At 40.0% G+C, this 13,090-nt stretch overlaps 1 protein-coding gene across 2 annotated transcripts in view; it reads right to left on the bottom strand.

The window, feature by feature from the left end:
• Positions 1-3,504: 3,504 nt before the first annotated feature.
• URI1 (URI1 prefoldin like chaperone) overlaps positions 3,505-13,090 on the bottom strand; it is a 43,724-nt gene continuing 34,138 nt past the window's right edge. For both annotated transcript variants that reach the window (XM_062604939.1, XM_062604941.1), the window contains 5 exons: positions 9,896-10,076; positions 9,049-9,316; positions 8,353-8,495; positions 6,459-6,708; positions 3,505-4,119 (listed from right to left, as the gene is read on the bottom strand). In XM_062604939.1, coding sequence (XP_062460923.1) covers positions 3,931-4,119; positions 6,459-6,708; positions 8,353-8,495; positions 9,049-9,316; positions 9,896-10,076 — 1,031 coding nt within the window. In that variant the 3' untranslated portion in view covers positions 3,505-3,930. The remainder of the gene's footprint in view (positions 4,120-6,458; positions 6,709-8,352; positions 8,496-9,048; positions 9,317-9,895; positions 10,077-13,090) is intronic.

Below are 13,090 nucleotides of genomic sequence, written 5' to 3'. Positions count from 1 at the left end.
AATCCCAGCTCATTTTTTGCAACATAAATCACTTTGTTAAAATGAACAGCTAAAACAGCTGGTTTAGACACTCTTGGAACACAAAAATCTGCTGCTTTAGATGCTCTAAGTGAGCAATGAAAAGTGCTAAGTGCAACTAGTCTTACAGGAAAGAGAAGGAAATAAATCCAGTTTACCTCTGAGAGCACGTCATGGGCTCCACTGGCTCAGGCCAGCCTGGCAGCTGCCAGCACAGACCCAGCTATGGGAACATGCAACAGCAATGGCCATCACCAGTTTCTTCAGCTTCTCCAGGCCAGACCCACAGCTCTGGGGTAAACCAACCCATTCTCTGGGTGCAGGCAGCTGCCCAACTGACTTGTGTACAATTAAAGAAGATTGAAGAGTCAAATTTGCCTCCCAGTAAGGAACAGAAAGGGAGCAGGTAATCTGCTGTGCCTAATTGATGCAGTGATGGCCCTGCAAATGGCTGTGTGGGGTGGCTGCTGGGCACAGCATGGCATGGCTGGGACACACTGACTTGTCCCTGTGGCCAAGCAATGCCCACACAGGCTGCTGCCACCACGCTCAGCTTGGACCAATGACATCTTGTGCAGCAATGGGCCATGTCCTTCCTGCTGAGGACACACAAAACCTCTCAGGATACACCAGGAAGAACCTAATCTTCCTCGGTGGTGCTGCCTGGCACACAAGGAGCTCTTGTGGCAGCAGGCAAAGCCATCAAGGGTGTTTCAGAAATAGGATAAACTGTGCTTTTGTTACTACTGAAGCGAATACAACCTCTAACTGCAGTACTGGGGGGAAAAGATGCTCATATCAGCAGACTAATTTACCACCAGGAATCCTACGTGCCTCAAATCTGGGACACCATTGCTTCATCCTGGTGTTTGCTTCATCCATATGTTGGTGGTCACCTGCATCCACTTGTTGGATTCAGTGTTGCATAAAAAGCAAGTTTTCAGTCCTTACTGAGACAGGCCTTCACATGACCTTTTTTTTACTCTTTAGACTTTTATCTACTTTGGTAGATTTAGTTTTAGTTCAGCATTTGCAAACATTCTGTAAGAACCCTGCAGCCGTCTGTTCTTGCTCCAGGCACTGCACTGCGAATCTAGTAGTAAAGCCCAATGAAGAGCCTGAAGATGAAACATCATTCCGGGCTGCAAACCCTCTGACAAGTAAATATACTGCAGAAAGGGCACAGACACATTCAAGCTCCCTATTAGGGAAAACACTCATGTGCTTAGTTTTAAGCATGTGGTTAAATCCATTCTTCTTTGCAAAATCTTTGCGACATAAGCACATGCCAAAGTGCATTCCTGAGTAAGGATGCTTCCCTGAACCGAGGCCATAATTCATTAAAACCCAAGGTGCATTTATCCTACTTTTTCCCGTGAGCAAGGATGTGAAAAGAAAGGGAGCTGAGGGGGAGAAGAAAACAAAGAATTAATTTTGATTTGAAACTGATGTATGGTGACAAGGGGCATTTGGTTTTGTTGAAGTAACTAGAAGTGGGAAGTATTTCAGAAGATATCTAAATAAATCTTTTTAAAGGGTTGGGTTTTTTTTTTTTCCCCTCTCTCCTTTTCCCTCTAATTACCCATGTCTGGTAGTCTTGGATCTCAACCCCTTGTTATTTAAAATACATATTCATAGAACTATATTTTACAGTTGCACTGTTCTGGTTACAAAATAGCTTCTACTTTTCTAGGACATAATTTCATTTTGTTTAGCCAAGAATTCATTAAAGAAGCTATAAATAACCTCCTTTAAATATTTAGCCATGAATAGAGGGTGGACTGGCATTGATGGCTTATTTTAGTACTAATGCAATATGCTTTAAAAAAAAAGAATCCACATTTGAGCATGAATCAAGTTAATCATTAACACTTTCAATGTGATCCTCAGGATCTGCTTACAAGGGAGGCTGCCCCCTCCCATGTGAGCTCTGGCCACAGGAGGGGTACACTACTTCTCCTGCAGGTCTTTCAGCAAGCCATGGTTTGCTTCGTCCCATGGGAGGACGCAGCTCCGCAGACCTGGGGGCTGCTGCCCTTGCAGGGACCCAGCTGCCAGCCCCTTCTTACCCTCGCGCTGCCCAGCACCTTCTGCCACGCAGCAGAGCATCAGAGTTAGATTGAGATGGCCTTTCATAAAGGGCATCTTCAGTCCCAATGCGTCCACCTCCCTTGTAAGCACAAAGAGACAAAAAGGGATGAAAATGGGGGAACTGATGATGCTGTGTTAATATCCTATGAGCCGTGAGGAGGTGTTCAAGGCCAGGCTGGATGTGGCTCTGAGCAATCTAATCTAGCTGAAGCTGTCCCTGCTCATTGCAAGGGGGTTGGACTAGATGACCTTTGAGGGTACTTCCAAGTCAAACTATTCTATGATTTGGGAGCAAAGGTGCAGTTATTTTAGGGGAAGATAAGAAAACAGCAGGAGATGCCTCGCTCATGGACAGCCAAGGTTTGGAGAACAAGATGACGGTGGGTCTGAGGCTGCCCCTTCATAAAGCCACAGAATCACAGCCAACAGCAAACCCTTCCTTACACCTCCCAAGCCTTTTTGCTTCACGTCTTAGGCTGAGATTTAATGATGTCAGCTGGAAAGTAACATCAGTTTAGAGTACTCCAGCTCCCCATTCCCTCTCTGCCAATGTTTCCCCTTACTTTCCTTGCTCAACACATTACCCCTCTAACTGTGCTGATAGAGACATGCTGACAAAGAGAGTAGGAAATTCACCGACTTCAAAAAAAACCCACACACAACTACTGAAAAAAGCAAACCCAGTAGTATGAGTTTTGAATCCAGCTCTGTTACTTATTACCTTTCAAGCAGTGGCCCCTACCAAAGCTGTATCAGCATGAGAGGGGATGGCAAGAAGACAAGGAAGGAGCTGCTGAGCAGAGACTCCTGAAGCCAGGATTGCTCTCAGCTGTGAGAAAGATACACAGGGATACATGAAACTGTACCCCAAGTGCTGCAGCATTGCTGCCTCTTGAAATAGAGTTGAAGCATTAAGACATTTTTCCTTAGTGCTAACTCCCTCTGGGCATTCTCAAGACAATTACAATGTTTTCTGAGTACACAAAAGAACTAGATTTTGTAATCAGTGTCTGAGTTTATGCTTCTCTCCTTAAGAGCATTCAATTTCCATGCACATTCTTTAGCAGGAGGTTAAAACACAATGGCAGAAGAGAACGGACTGTTTTTATGTCCATGTGGTAGTAAACACTTCAAGCTAGAAATGCAAGTTCAAAAACCTGTGCTCTTTCCAAATCAGTAGTAAAGCAACAAAAAACACACAACTTTCACAGCTTTTTTTTACTGAAAATTTAATTTTACAAAATACCCTTTTCCATCAAAGAAACTTCCCTGCAATGTACATGAACCCAGTGTTTTATAGATCTCTACAGTGAAATATCAGAGGTTTGAAAGAAGGAAAAAAACTTTCAGCAGACACCTAGTTGCAAAACCTACAACAATGTGAATACAAGTGTGTCTTAAAACGCTAAAGAAAGTAATGCAATATAACTGGTGAATCTACTTGAAATGTGAAAAGTTTCCTTAAAATGGTCCATATGGTATGTAGAACATCACAGCTGGCACTAAACTGCCTGTATTTAGGCTTAAACACAAAAACAATGTATGTAAGGAACAGTTTTCTGAAAAAGAAGTCAAGTGCTGCTCTCATAAGGCAAACATACACAAAAGTGCTGACAGCACACAGGGAAACCCACCAATTGAGATGAAAACTCATGTTCAAATGCTGAACCTTTGTTTCTTTAAACTTGCCAATAAACATTTCAAGGATAACCAATGCCAAACTAACAAGAGGACACCCTTTTAACGAGCAAGGTGTCACACATACAGTTGTACATAGTCTCAACAAATATGCCCAGATATATCTGGTTGGCTGGGCAGAAACTAGCTGGGCTGCTGCATCCTGGCAGCTTTGAACTTTGAAATCCTCTTTGGAGGTTCTTCCGATGCTTCAGACAAGACTTCCTCTGATTTCCACTCCAGAATGGTAGGCAGAACACGCAGAGCAACGACTGGGTGTGGTATTAAAGAGGGAGACAAAGGCTCCTTTTCTACAACAGTTCCAGAAAATGCCTACAACAGAGGAGAATACTCAAAATGAGCTAATAAAATGCGAATGTGAAGCTATGCCCATAAAGTCATTACCCTGTATTAGCCTGATTAGGATTGTTATTTCTCTTAATCAAAAGTAAAGAAATGTCTTTAAATCAATGATCATTCCTTGCATAAGTAACCAAACTGTAATTAACCTCAAAATATAGCTTGTTCAAAGATGGCCAAATGAAAGACAGTGGCTTAAAAGTACTACTTCATCTCACTCCTACCACATAAGTGATCTAAAAATTTGCTTCCTCACTGACACATGCTCAAGACATAAAACCACTGATGTAATATATAGCTTCATTTTGGATAAGGAATGCAGAGACTTTGCAAAGTTGGAGCATGTCAGCATTTCCATCACACGTCATATTTTATGACTTAGTACCTTCTAATTGCATCAAGCTGACACACTGCATACAAATTGGCAAGCACATATTTTGTTTGTTCTTTCTCCTTACCAAATATGATCAAGTAATGGTGAAAGCGATTTATATTTAAGAGAAAGGCAAATTTGCCTCCAACTATTTCTTTCAACTTGCCTCTATAAAAGGTCTAATGAAAACATTTAATGTTTAAAAATTATAATTTATATGCAGTCTATTATGACTTAATCCTTTTTAGCTTAGCTAAGAAATGGTTCTTGGAAAACGCTGGGAAAAAAGCAGCGCAGAACTACTTTTTCTAAACATATTTAAGAACTAATCAACCTGCTACGTATTGGAAACAGAAAATTCAGAATACCTAAGGACAAGGGGAACCAGTTTACATTCAAGTTTTGATGCTCAGACTGGGCACAAAGGAATGCACACCAGATTCATTAACAATGCTTAGTTCTGCTTCTTCATAACTCAGTTACCAAGGAAAACAAAGCAAAACAAACCAGCCATTCTTTTCTTGCAGGACCTGCAAAAAGCAGTGGGGTTTTGTTTTCTGCTCCAGTAGCCAAAGCCTGCCTAAAGCTGTGCCTGTACACAACTGCCTTGTTCTAACAACATGCTCATTTTCAGAAACAGGTAAGGAGAATCATGGTAAAATCAGAAGCAAAAGGAAGGAAGTTAGTGCGTTGCAAGCATATTTAAAATGCCCACAAAACCAACCAAAACCACAGCGTTTAAGAAAGCATGTCCGACTGGAGTGGCTTGCTCTCTCTCGCCTTATTTAACACATTATACTGTTAGAGAATAATCATGCCATATTCAAAAAACGGATGGAGTGTACTTTGATGTTTTATAATAATATAGCAAATATACTCCAGAAAGTCTAGAACATGAAGTGCTAACTCTACAGATGGATCTTCCACCGTCAATCACATCCTGCCTGGATTCATCTGTAGCTGTTTGTATGAAAAATTATGATAAACAATAGCTTTTATGAAGAACTTGTTTCTTGTAGAAAATGTGGTGTTTTTTTTTTTTTAAATAGAGTTTACATTTACCTTGCTCACTGCATTGGAAACTACTGAAAACTCTGTTTCATCTAGTTTGAAAAGAATTAGTGCAAGTTCTTATATAACAGAAATGAAAAATATTCTGCCCTGAATTTCAGAGTAGCAGCTACAGTTAATTCTTGTACTCACCCAGTCACTAAAGCAACTGTACATTTTCCCTTATGTTGTACAGACTCTTTTGTTTACAATGAAGCCCTGAACTTTCCAACATGGGAAAATAGATTTGTTTGAGATCACTAATGGCCCTACTCTGGAATAGGATGAGTAGAGGTGTAGTGCTTCCTTCCACAGCGCAATTCCTAGAATGGGCAGAGGGGTAGTGCTGCCTTCCACAGGGCATTTCCTCTGTGTTTAGCAAGTCCAAATAACTCAGCTGGTACTTGTGCCTATTAATACTTAAAAACACCACCTGGGAACTAGATGCCAGGTAGCTGTGCAACATGATTGCTGAGAATCAACTCTCCCCTCTTGTCAACTACGAAGCACAGATTTCTATTTTTTCCTTTTTCTATTTTTTCCTTTCTATTTTTTTTTTTTTTTTTTTAACCCTGCTGTATATCCTAAGGGATACTTTCAGGATGATCCAGTAGACACGACACTGCTTTCAGTCACTCCAGCAATGGACTGTTTTGTGAAATCCTCATGGAAGAGTATCAGGTCCTGGAAGCCCCTGACTCATCTCCTCCCCTCTGCCCCCAGGATGCCTATGACAGAACTTGTCATCTCACAATGTCCTTATGAAGCAAATTAGGTAGGAGTTAGAAAATTATTTTACAGGAATTAAACTGATGGTATAGACAACTACAGTCATTAAATTTCTTGTTTTTATCCCTGCCAACGATCGATAATTAATTAAAAACTGTACCTTGGTTGTCCCTGAAGAGAGAGGAAGCTTTTCCGGTTGCTGCTGCTGCCCCTCCTCCTCAAGTATGCCTTCGCTGTTGTCACTCTGAGTGGCTTCATCATAGCTAATACTCCTCTGAACTCCTTGTCTGTCATCAAACTCAGCAGCACTCTTCTCACTGGTATCGCTACAAACACTGTTCTCTCTGCTTCGAGACTTCAAAATTGATTTACGAGGGACATATTCTCCATTCACAACATCAACAAAGACTCTATAAAGGAAAAAAGGAAAATGCTAGCTTTAATAAACCATTTCAGGGTCAGATGACAAAGTTACAGTTATCTTGCTTTGTCTTTTGCACAAATTAATTATGATGTGTTTTTCCAACTTTTTTGCTGCAGAATTACAATGCTGTACCTTCTGAAGCATTTTATTTACCAGTGTCCAAGAATCAATTCTGCAGAGCAAACACTGTTTTGTCCTTTATTCAAGCATTAAGTTGGTCTGCTCTTCCAGCAGAAAACGTATAGCTCTTTGAAATGTGTTAGGAAACAGAACAGTTTATCCAAGTTAGGAAAAAAAGTAAACTAGACAATTGTCAGGGTTGTTTCAGGGAACAGAAAACCACAATGACTGAAGATTTTCTAGAATGAAGTCCTCGTCAGGTGTAGAATATAAAAACAAATACTGAAACATTCATTGCACATGGGAAGGATGAAGCTTGTTCCTGAAAAGTGCCATAAACTCCCGCTTTCAGTCAAAAAAAAAAAAAAGAAAAAAAAAGCTTTTCAGATCAGATCAACACGACACTTTTCAAGTATTCTCAAACTGTAAACTGATAAAGAGGCCTCTTCCTACACTTTGTACTCCATTTCCATGACTTAAAGAAGTCAAGGGTGGGTGGAAGAGAAAGAGTGGCATTATAAGACAGTGCCAATTTTATCAAACTCATGAAGGAGAAGCCCAATGACTGGATGATTTTTAAGGGTGTTTTTTAACAGCTTCATTCATCAGGCACCCCTGGGAACACTTGCATCTCTTTACAGAAATTGGGGTTCCTTTGCAGAGCTCTGGGAGAGCACCACGGAAGAGTCCTCTACTTATCTTCAGCCCCAGCAGCTCTAATTACAGAAAAGGATTCAAGTTTTCCCACTTCGTGACACATTTTTTGAGATATTTAGTTTTCTGAATACACTGACGTACAAACGTAGTGTGATTTTCACAAGCACTTAATCAAACCATTTAATAGGTGTCTGTGTATATCTTTACAAGCCTAAATACTTGGTTTAACTCTCCTGTCATCTTAGTTTTGTATGTTATAGAGTCCTCTAAGCCCAACAGCATTTCTCAGGCTCTCTTGACTGTAGGTGTTCTACAGGTGAGCACTTATTTTTACAAGAATAGAGGCAGTGATGGACTAAAGTCAGGAAGAACAAATGCAAGAGAAAATATGGCAACAGAGACCTCAGTATATTCGGATGATACTGAAACGAAGAGACAAAACCTGAAAATCTGGGAAAGAAGGTATATTACAAGGGATAGGTCTCGTCAGTTATGCTTGAAAACAAACACAGAAGCAAAAGACATGGAATTAAGCAGAAGATGTAACATCACGCCTGTATCTCTTTACCCAAAGGTACTAAAAAATTTACCTTGGTTTCAGAAGGTCTGAAAAAGTAGATGAATGATGAACTGCTAACTAAAAAAGAAAACTTTAAGCTTAAAAAATGTTTTACAGATATGAAAGTGCAGCAACCATGCAGATGCCACAAACTTTCACTTTTAAGCAGTAAACTCAGTTCCAGCTGTTTCTTTCAGGAAATAGTAGGGTCTTTTTCATACTATACAGGTGAACAGAAACAAAAAGTGGTCTGCAGAGGTGAAAGCTCACGTGCCAATGCTATGAATCACACACCTGTAAATGTCTGCTGGGGTTTTGATGTTAGGCAGCTCTGGAGTTGCATGGCTATTGCCACTGCCATTCTTCCGTTTACGCCTGGCCTCTTCTTTTTTTTCACTGAATTTCAAAGTAGTATTTTTTCCTGTGTTTATTCTTACCTGAAAATTGAACACAAAGGATGGTCTAGACCATAAAATCAACAATCATGCAGATCAACTGACTTCTGACATTCTCCTATCCAAGCAGTTGGTAACTATGAAGGGTACATAACTTAAACACATGAATGGTAACATTCATAGTGTGAACTGTTTATTCTTTACCACTTGCAGTAGGCTGGGGCATTTCTTTGCACTAATATGCAAGATTTTGCATATAATATATGAAAATCTGCTTGTTCAAACTCTGCTCAACAGCTGAGTTGTTCAACAATTAATTTAAAGTCCAGTAAAAAAAAAAATTTAAAAACTCCAAGTCAGGATACTGCTTTTCCAAAAGCCAGGACAGCAAGCATACCTTTGAAGATCATTTTTTTAATACCATATTTGATACTGCAGGATCTTAACAGTGGGTTTCAAGCATTTAGGAAAAAATCCAAAATGTCACCTACAGTTACCATTCCACATTATCTGCAATTTTCTGTCTTAGATATGGTATGTATGTTTTATGTGATTTTTCTGAGAGAAAGATAAAAAATATACATAAATTACAAACCCTTTTAGGTTCAACAGTGTGAGAGAAAAAAATAGTTGGAACAGAGTTATCTCCAACATCTGTATCATCTTCATCATCACTACGATAATAAGTAGAGCCATTAAGGTGACCACCAAACAAGTCTGAATTTGTTACTTCTTTGTGGAAATTGCCCTGAGTAACACAGTCTTCTGCTCTGTAAGTCCCGTTCAGATCTGTCCTCTTATCTTCTTTCTCCTCTTCAGATAAGCCTTCATCTTCTCCATTTGTCTCAACTGTATCAGGCATCCTATGGAATGAAAAATATCCAAGTGAACTGAGGCAATTCATACTCTTGAGAGACACAGGCATACAAAATCATGAACAAGCCTGTACGTGATTTTCTTTAGCCAGGTAATGTATTTTTAGCCAGACTGGGCAACTGTAAAAATGACTACGTCCTTCCCATGTCAACTGGAAATACCAAAATCATGATATTCTGGTTATATGTATTGCTGTAGGATGAGAACAGATCTTAGGATGTCATTAAAGGCTAAATGTGTCAGCTCCTACATTGTAAATGCAGGATTTTCTTCTAGCCTGTGGGAAATGGATTTTACTTCCCCCTCTTTTATAATCCTAAGGAAAAATATACTATACTGCTGGATTGCTGTGACTGCATATCAGAGGCAGGTTTCAGAATCTTTGGCCTTGCAGCATGTGCTTTGTTCATGTTCCACCCTTCTTCCACTTATTATACTTTTAACTGCATTTAATCAATAGCCTATCAGTTATCTACACTCATGGCAAGATCCTTTGCGTACAAACAGAATCACATGCCTGTAACTTTCTGAGCTCCAAACCTGACAGTGATACTGCAGCACTGTACCTATCGAGTTCACCAAGTAGCATTTCTTGTCTCTCCAGCTCTTCCAAGCGAGCCCACAGTTCCTCTTCTGACTGAAAACGGCCCATGGATTTTGTATGATTTCCATTCACTGGAAAATCCACCTCAAAAACATCTGATACTTTTGGCTTTGAGTGAGGTTTGTGAGCAGTTCGGTACCTTCCTGTGTAATGAAAAATAAGATGTAATTACTAAAGCAACTTACAAAAAAACCTCAAAACCCACAATCCCAAAACCTGGGTGGTGGGAAAGAAACACGAAAGAATTAAGGGATACAAGCAGAACATTTTCCATTTCAAATTACTGTTTAACTGTTTAAGTGAAACTGTCAATGACCCAGAGCACCAAGCACAGGATAATAGTCTAATAGTCTCCGGATGTTACAGACATACCGAGGCAAAGCAGAGATGTTTATTGACAAAGCAGGAGACACTGATCCTATGACACTTTAATTACATCGTGGTATTTTTTACCTCTTGTACAAAACAGTAGACTTTGATTTCCTCTGATAGACACCAGCGTGTGAATGTGACATTTGCTCACTGCCCCATTAACAGCAACATTTTATTTACCAGGAAAACAAACCTAGTTCATACTTTTGCTCATTTGGGGCAAAGCTACCTATATTTAAAGAGTTAGGTTTTGGTTATATTTTTTTAAATTTAGAATGAAGATCATTAAAAATGATCCCCAGAGTCCTCTGGAAAATCTGACCAAAATCCAGCCATTATGTATCACTTACTTTAGGGAAAAAGATCTACTCTGAAAAGCATAGAAAAACCTGCCTTTCAGAAATTATAAACATAAATCCCTTTAAAGCTTCAGAGGTGACCCAAGATAAACACTTGTGAGTAAATGCTAGCCACCAACAAGTTCTTGCTGTCATTTAAAAGCTTTGCTACCCAGTAAAATGGTGCATTCACTGAGGATGGGGAATACTTTTTACCATTTGAGTGCTGTCTAGCACATAGGGAACAAACCGCCCGTCAACAATACTAATGCTTTAGCCCTGTCTGTGTGAAGGGCAAGACTGCTCCTTCAATCCCCCTTCTCCCAGAGACCAGCAGCTCCTTGGGCATTGCCTGCACCTACACAGTCCCAGGCAGCTTCCCAAGGGACATTTCCACTCTGCCCATCAGCACCCCCAAACAGCATCCGCACCTCTCTGCAGGAGGAAGGACCCTTCCCCTTCCATTCCTCCCACAAATACACCCGACGTTTTGTCTGTACAACAGGACTCCAATATCTCTTGTGGGGTTTATGAAATTCTTTGTGCATCTAATCAACAGTAATACAGTGTCCTCGTTATTCAGCACCCTTCAAGTTTTAGAATCTCTCTCTTAACTAATTGTGTGGCCATTTTTTTAATTTTAAGGACTAGTGGCTTAAAGATATCCTTATTCAAATACATCAGCTTACACTTTAATCCTGAGTTAAATACAAATTCAATAGCAACATTAAAAAGCAAACAGGTGACTGTAAGTGATGTTGGAATGTGTATCCCCTACTCTTCCACGGGATAGCATTTTTCATCATCTCATTAAGAAAAGACTGAAAAGTACTTTATTGAGATTTGAATATAAATTGAGGTAAGCTAAGCAATCAGAGTAGCTTGGGAGAATTTCATTTGGTATAATTACAAAATTAATAAATAAAATTTGGGAGGATTAGTTAACAATCTATTTCAATTTGATTTTCAGATTATGCCCTCCCAATTTCTTTCTGTTACACTTCAGTGTTAATCACTGACTTGACTACCAAGGTAAGCATGTGGCTTCCTGAACACCAGCTAGTGCGTGAATGTGCCAGTGGTTCTCCCTCATTCTAAGAAACCTGTCCATTAGGAAACCAGGTCAGATCTCAAAGACAACAGAGGATGACCACTTGCTGTTTCAATATCCACTGTGCTCAGTCACCATCACTACAAGGCACAACCACTAACTTCACACACTAACAAACAAAAAAAGTGAGATATTAAAATACAAAATGGAAAATCACTAATTAACTAATGAGATGCTCAGGATACTTGTCTTTGTCTTACTCAGAGATACAGCCCATTTCCACATGAACAAAACCAACTCCCAGTCTGCTGAAGCCCAGGCTGCCTCAAAATAACCACCAAGTTGTTCTTTTAGTTACTTCTCTTTCAGTCTCATTAGAAATTGGTGCTGATACAGAATGTACTAATTCCCATTTAAAGATTACCAGCAAAAGTTAGGATGATTTCAGAAGACCATGATGATGACAAAAGTTCAGGAGACTGAGGCTGCACAAAGGATGACCTGGCATCCACAGTATGCTGCTACTAACACTGCTACAGTGCAATGCATTTCCCAGAATGTTACTCCTCCTATTTTGCAATGACATCTACCCAGAACAGAGATAAGCCCTGTGGTGGTTTAAGCCCAGCCAGCAATTAAGTACCATCCACTTGCTCACTCTCCCCTGCCTTCAGTAGGATGAGAATCAGAAGGTAAAACCCATGGGTTGAGATAAGAACAGTTGAATAACTCAAGTAAAATACAATAAGAGTAACAGTAATAGTAATAATACAAGGAAATATATACAGATAAAAATAAAAGCCAAAAAAAGACAAGTGATACACAATACAATTGCTCATTGCCCATCTCCAAGCAACAATCAGGGGCTCCTGGCCAACTCCCCCCAGGTTTCTGTACTGAGCATAATGCTCTGTGGTATGGAAGGACCTTTTGGTCAGTTTGGGTCAGGTGTCCTGTCTCTGCTCCCTCCCGGCTTCTTGTGCCCCTCCTCACTGGCAGAGCATGAGACTGAAAAGTCCTTGATAAGGGTAAGCGCTACTTAAAACAACTACAACACTGGGGTGTTATCAGCACTTGTTCTCAGACTAAAGGCAAAACACAGCACTGCACCAGCTACCAGGAAGCAAATTAACTCTATCCCAGGCAAAACCACGACATCCCTTAGTCAGCCTTGGCATATAAAGAATATTGTTATTTATTCCAGAAAAATGGAATGTTGAACTGCCCAGCTTAGGCCTTTGCAAATTAACTCTATCCCAGAAAAAAACATGTCACCCCTTAGTCAGCCTTGGCACAGAAAGAATATTGTGATTTATTCCAGAGAAATGGAATGTTGAACTGCCCAGCTTAGGCTTTTGCAAATCACGTAGTACTACTCCTTCTCAAAATGTCCAAG

Source organism: Pezoporus occidentalis, unplaced genomic scaffold, assembly GCF_034315485.1.
Source record: "Pezoporus occidentalis ecotype Australia unplaced genomic scaffold, CSIRO_AGI_Poc_V1 ctg89, whole genome shotgun sequence".
Taxonomy (NCBI): domain Eukaryota; kingdom Metazoa; phylum Chordata; class Aves; order Psittaciformes; family Psittacidae; genus Pezoporus; species Pezoporus occidentalis.
The sequence above is the reverse complement of the archived record's forward strand: the minus strand, read 5'-3'. Positions and strand labels throughout refer to the sequence as shown.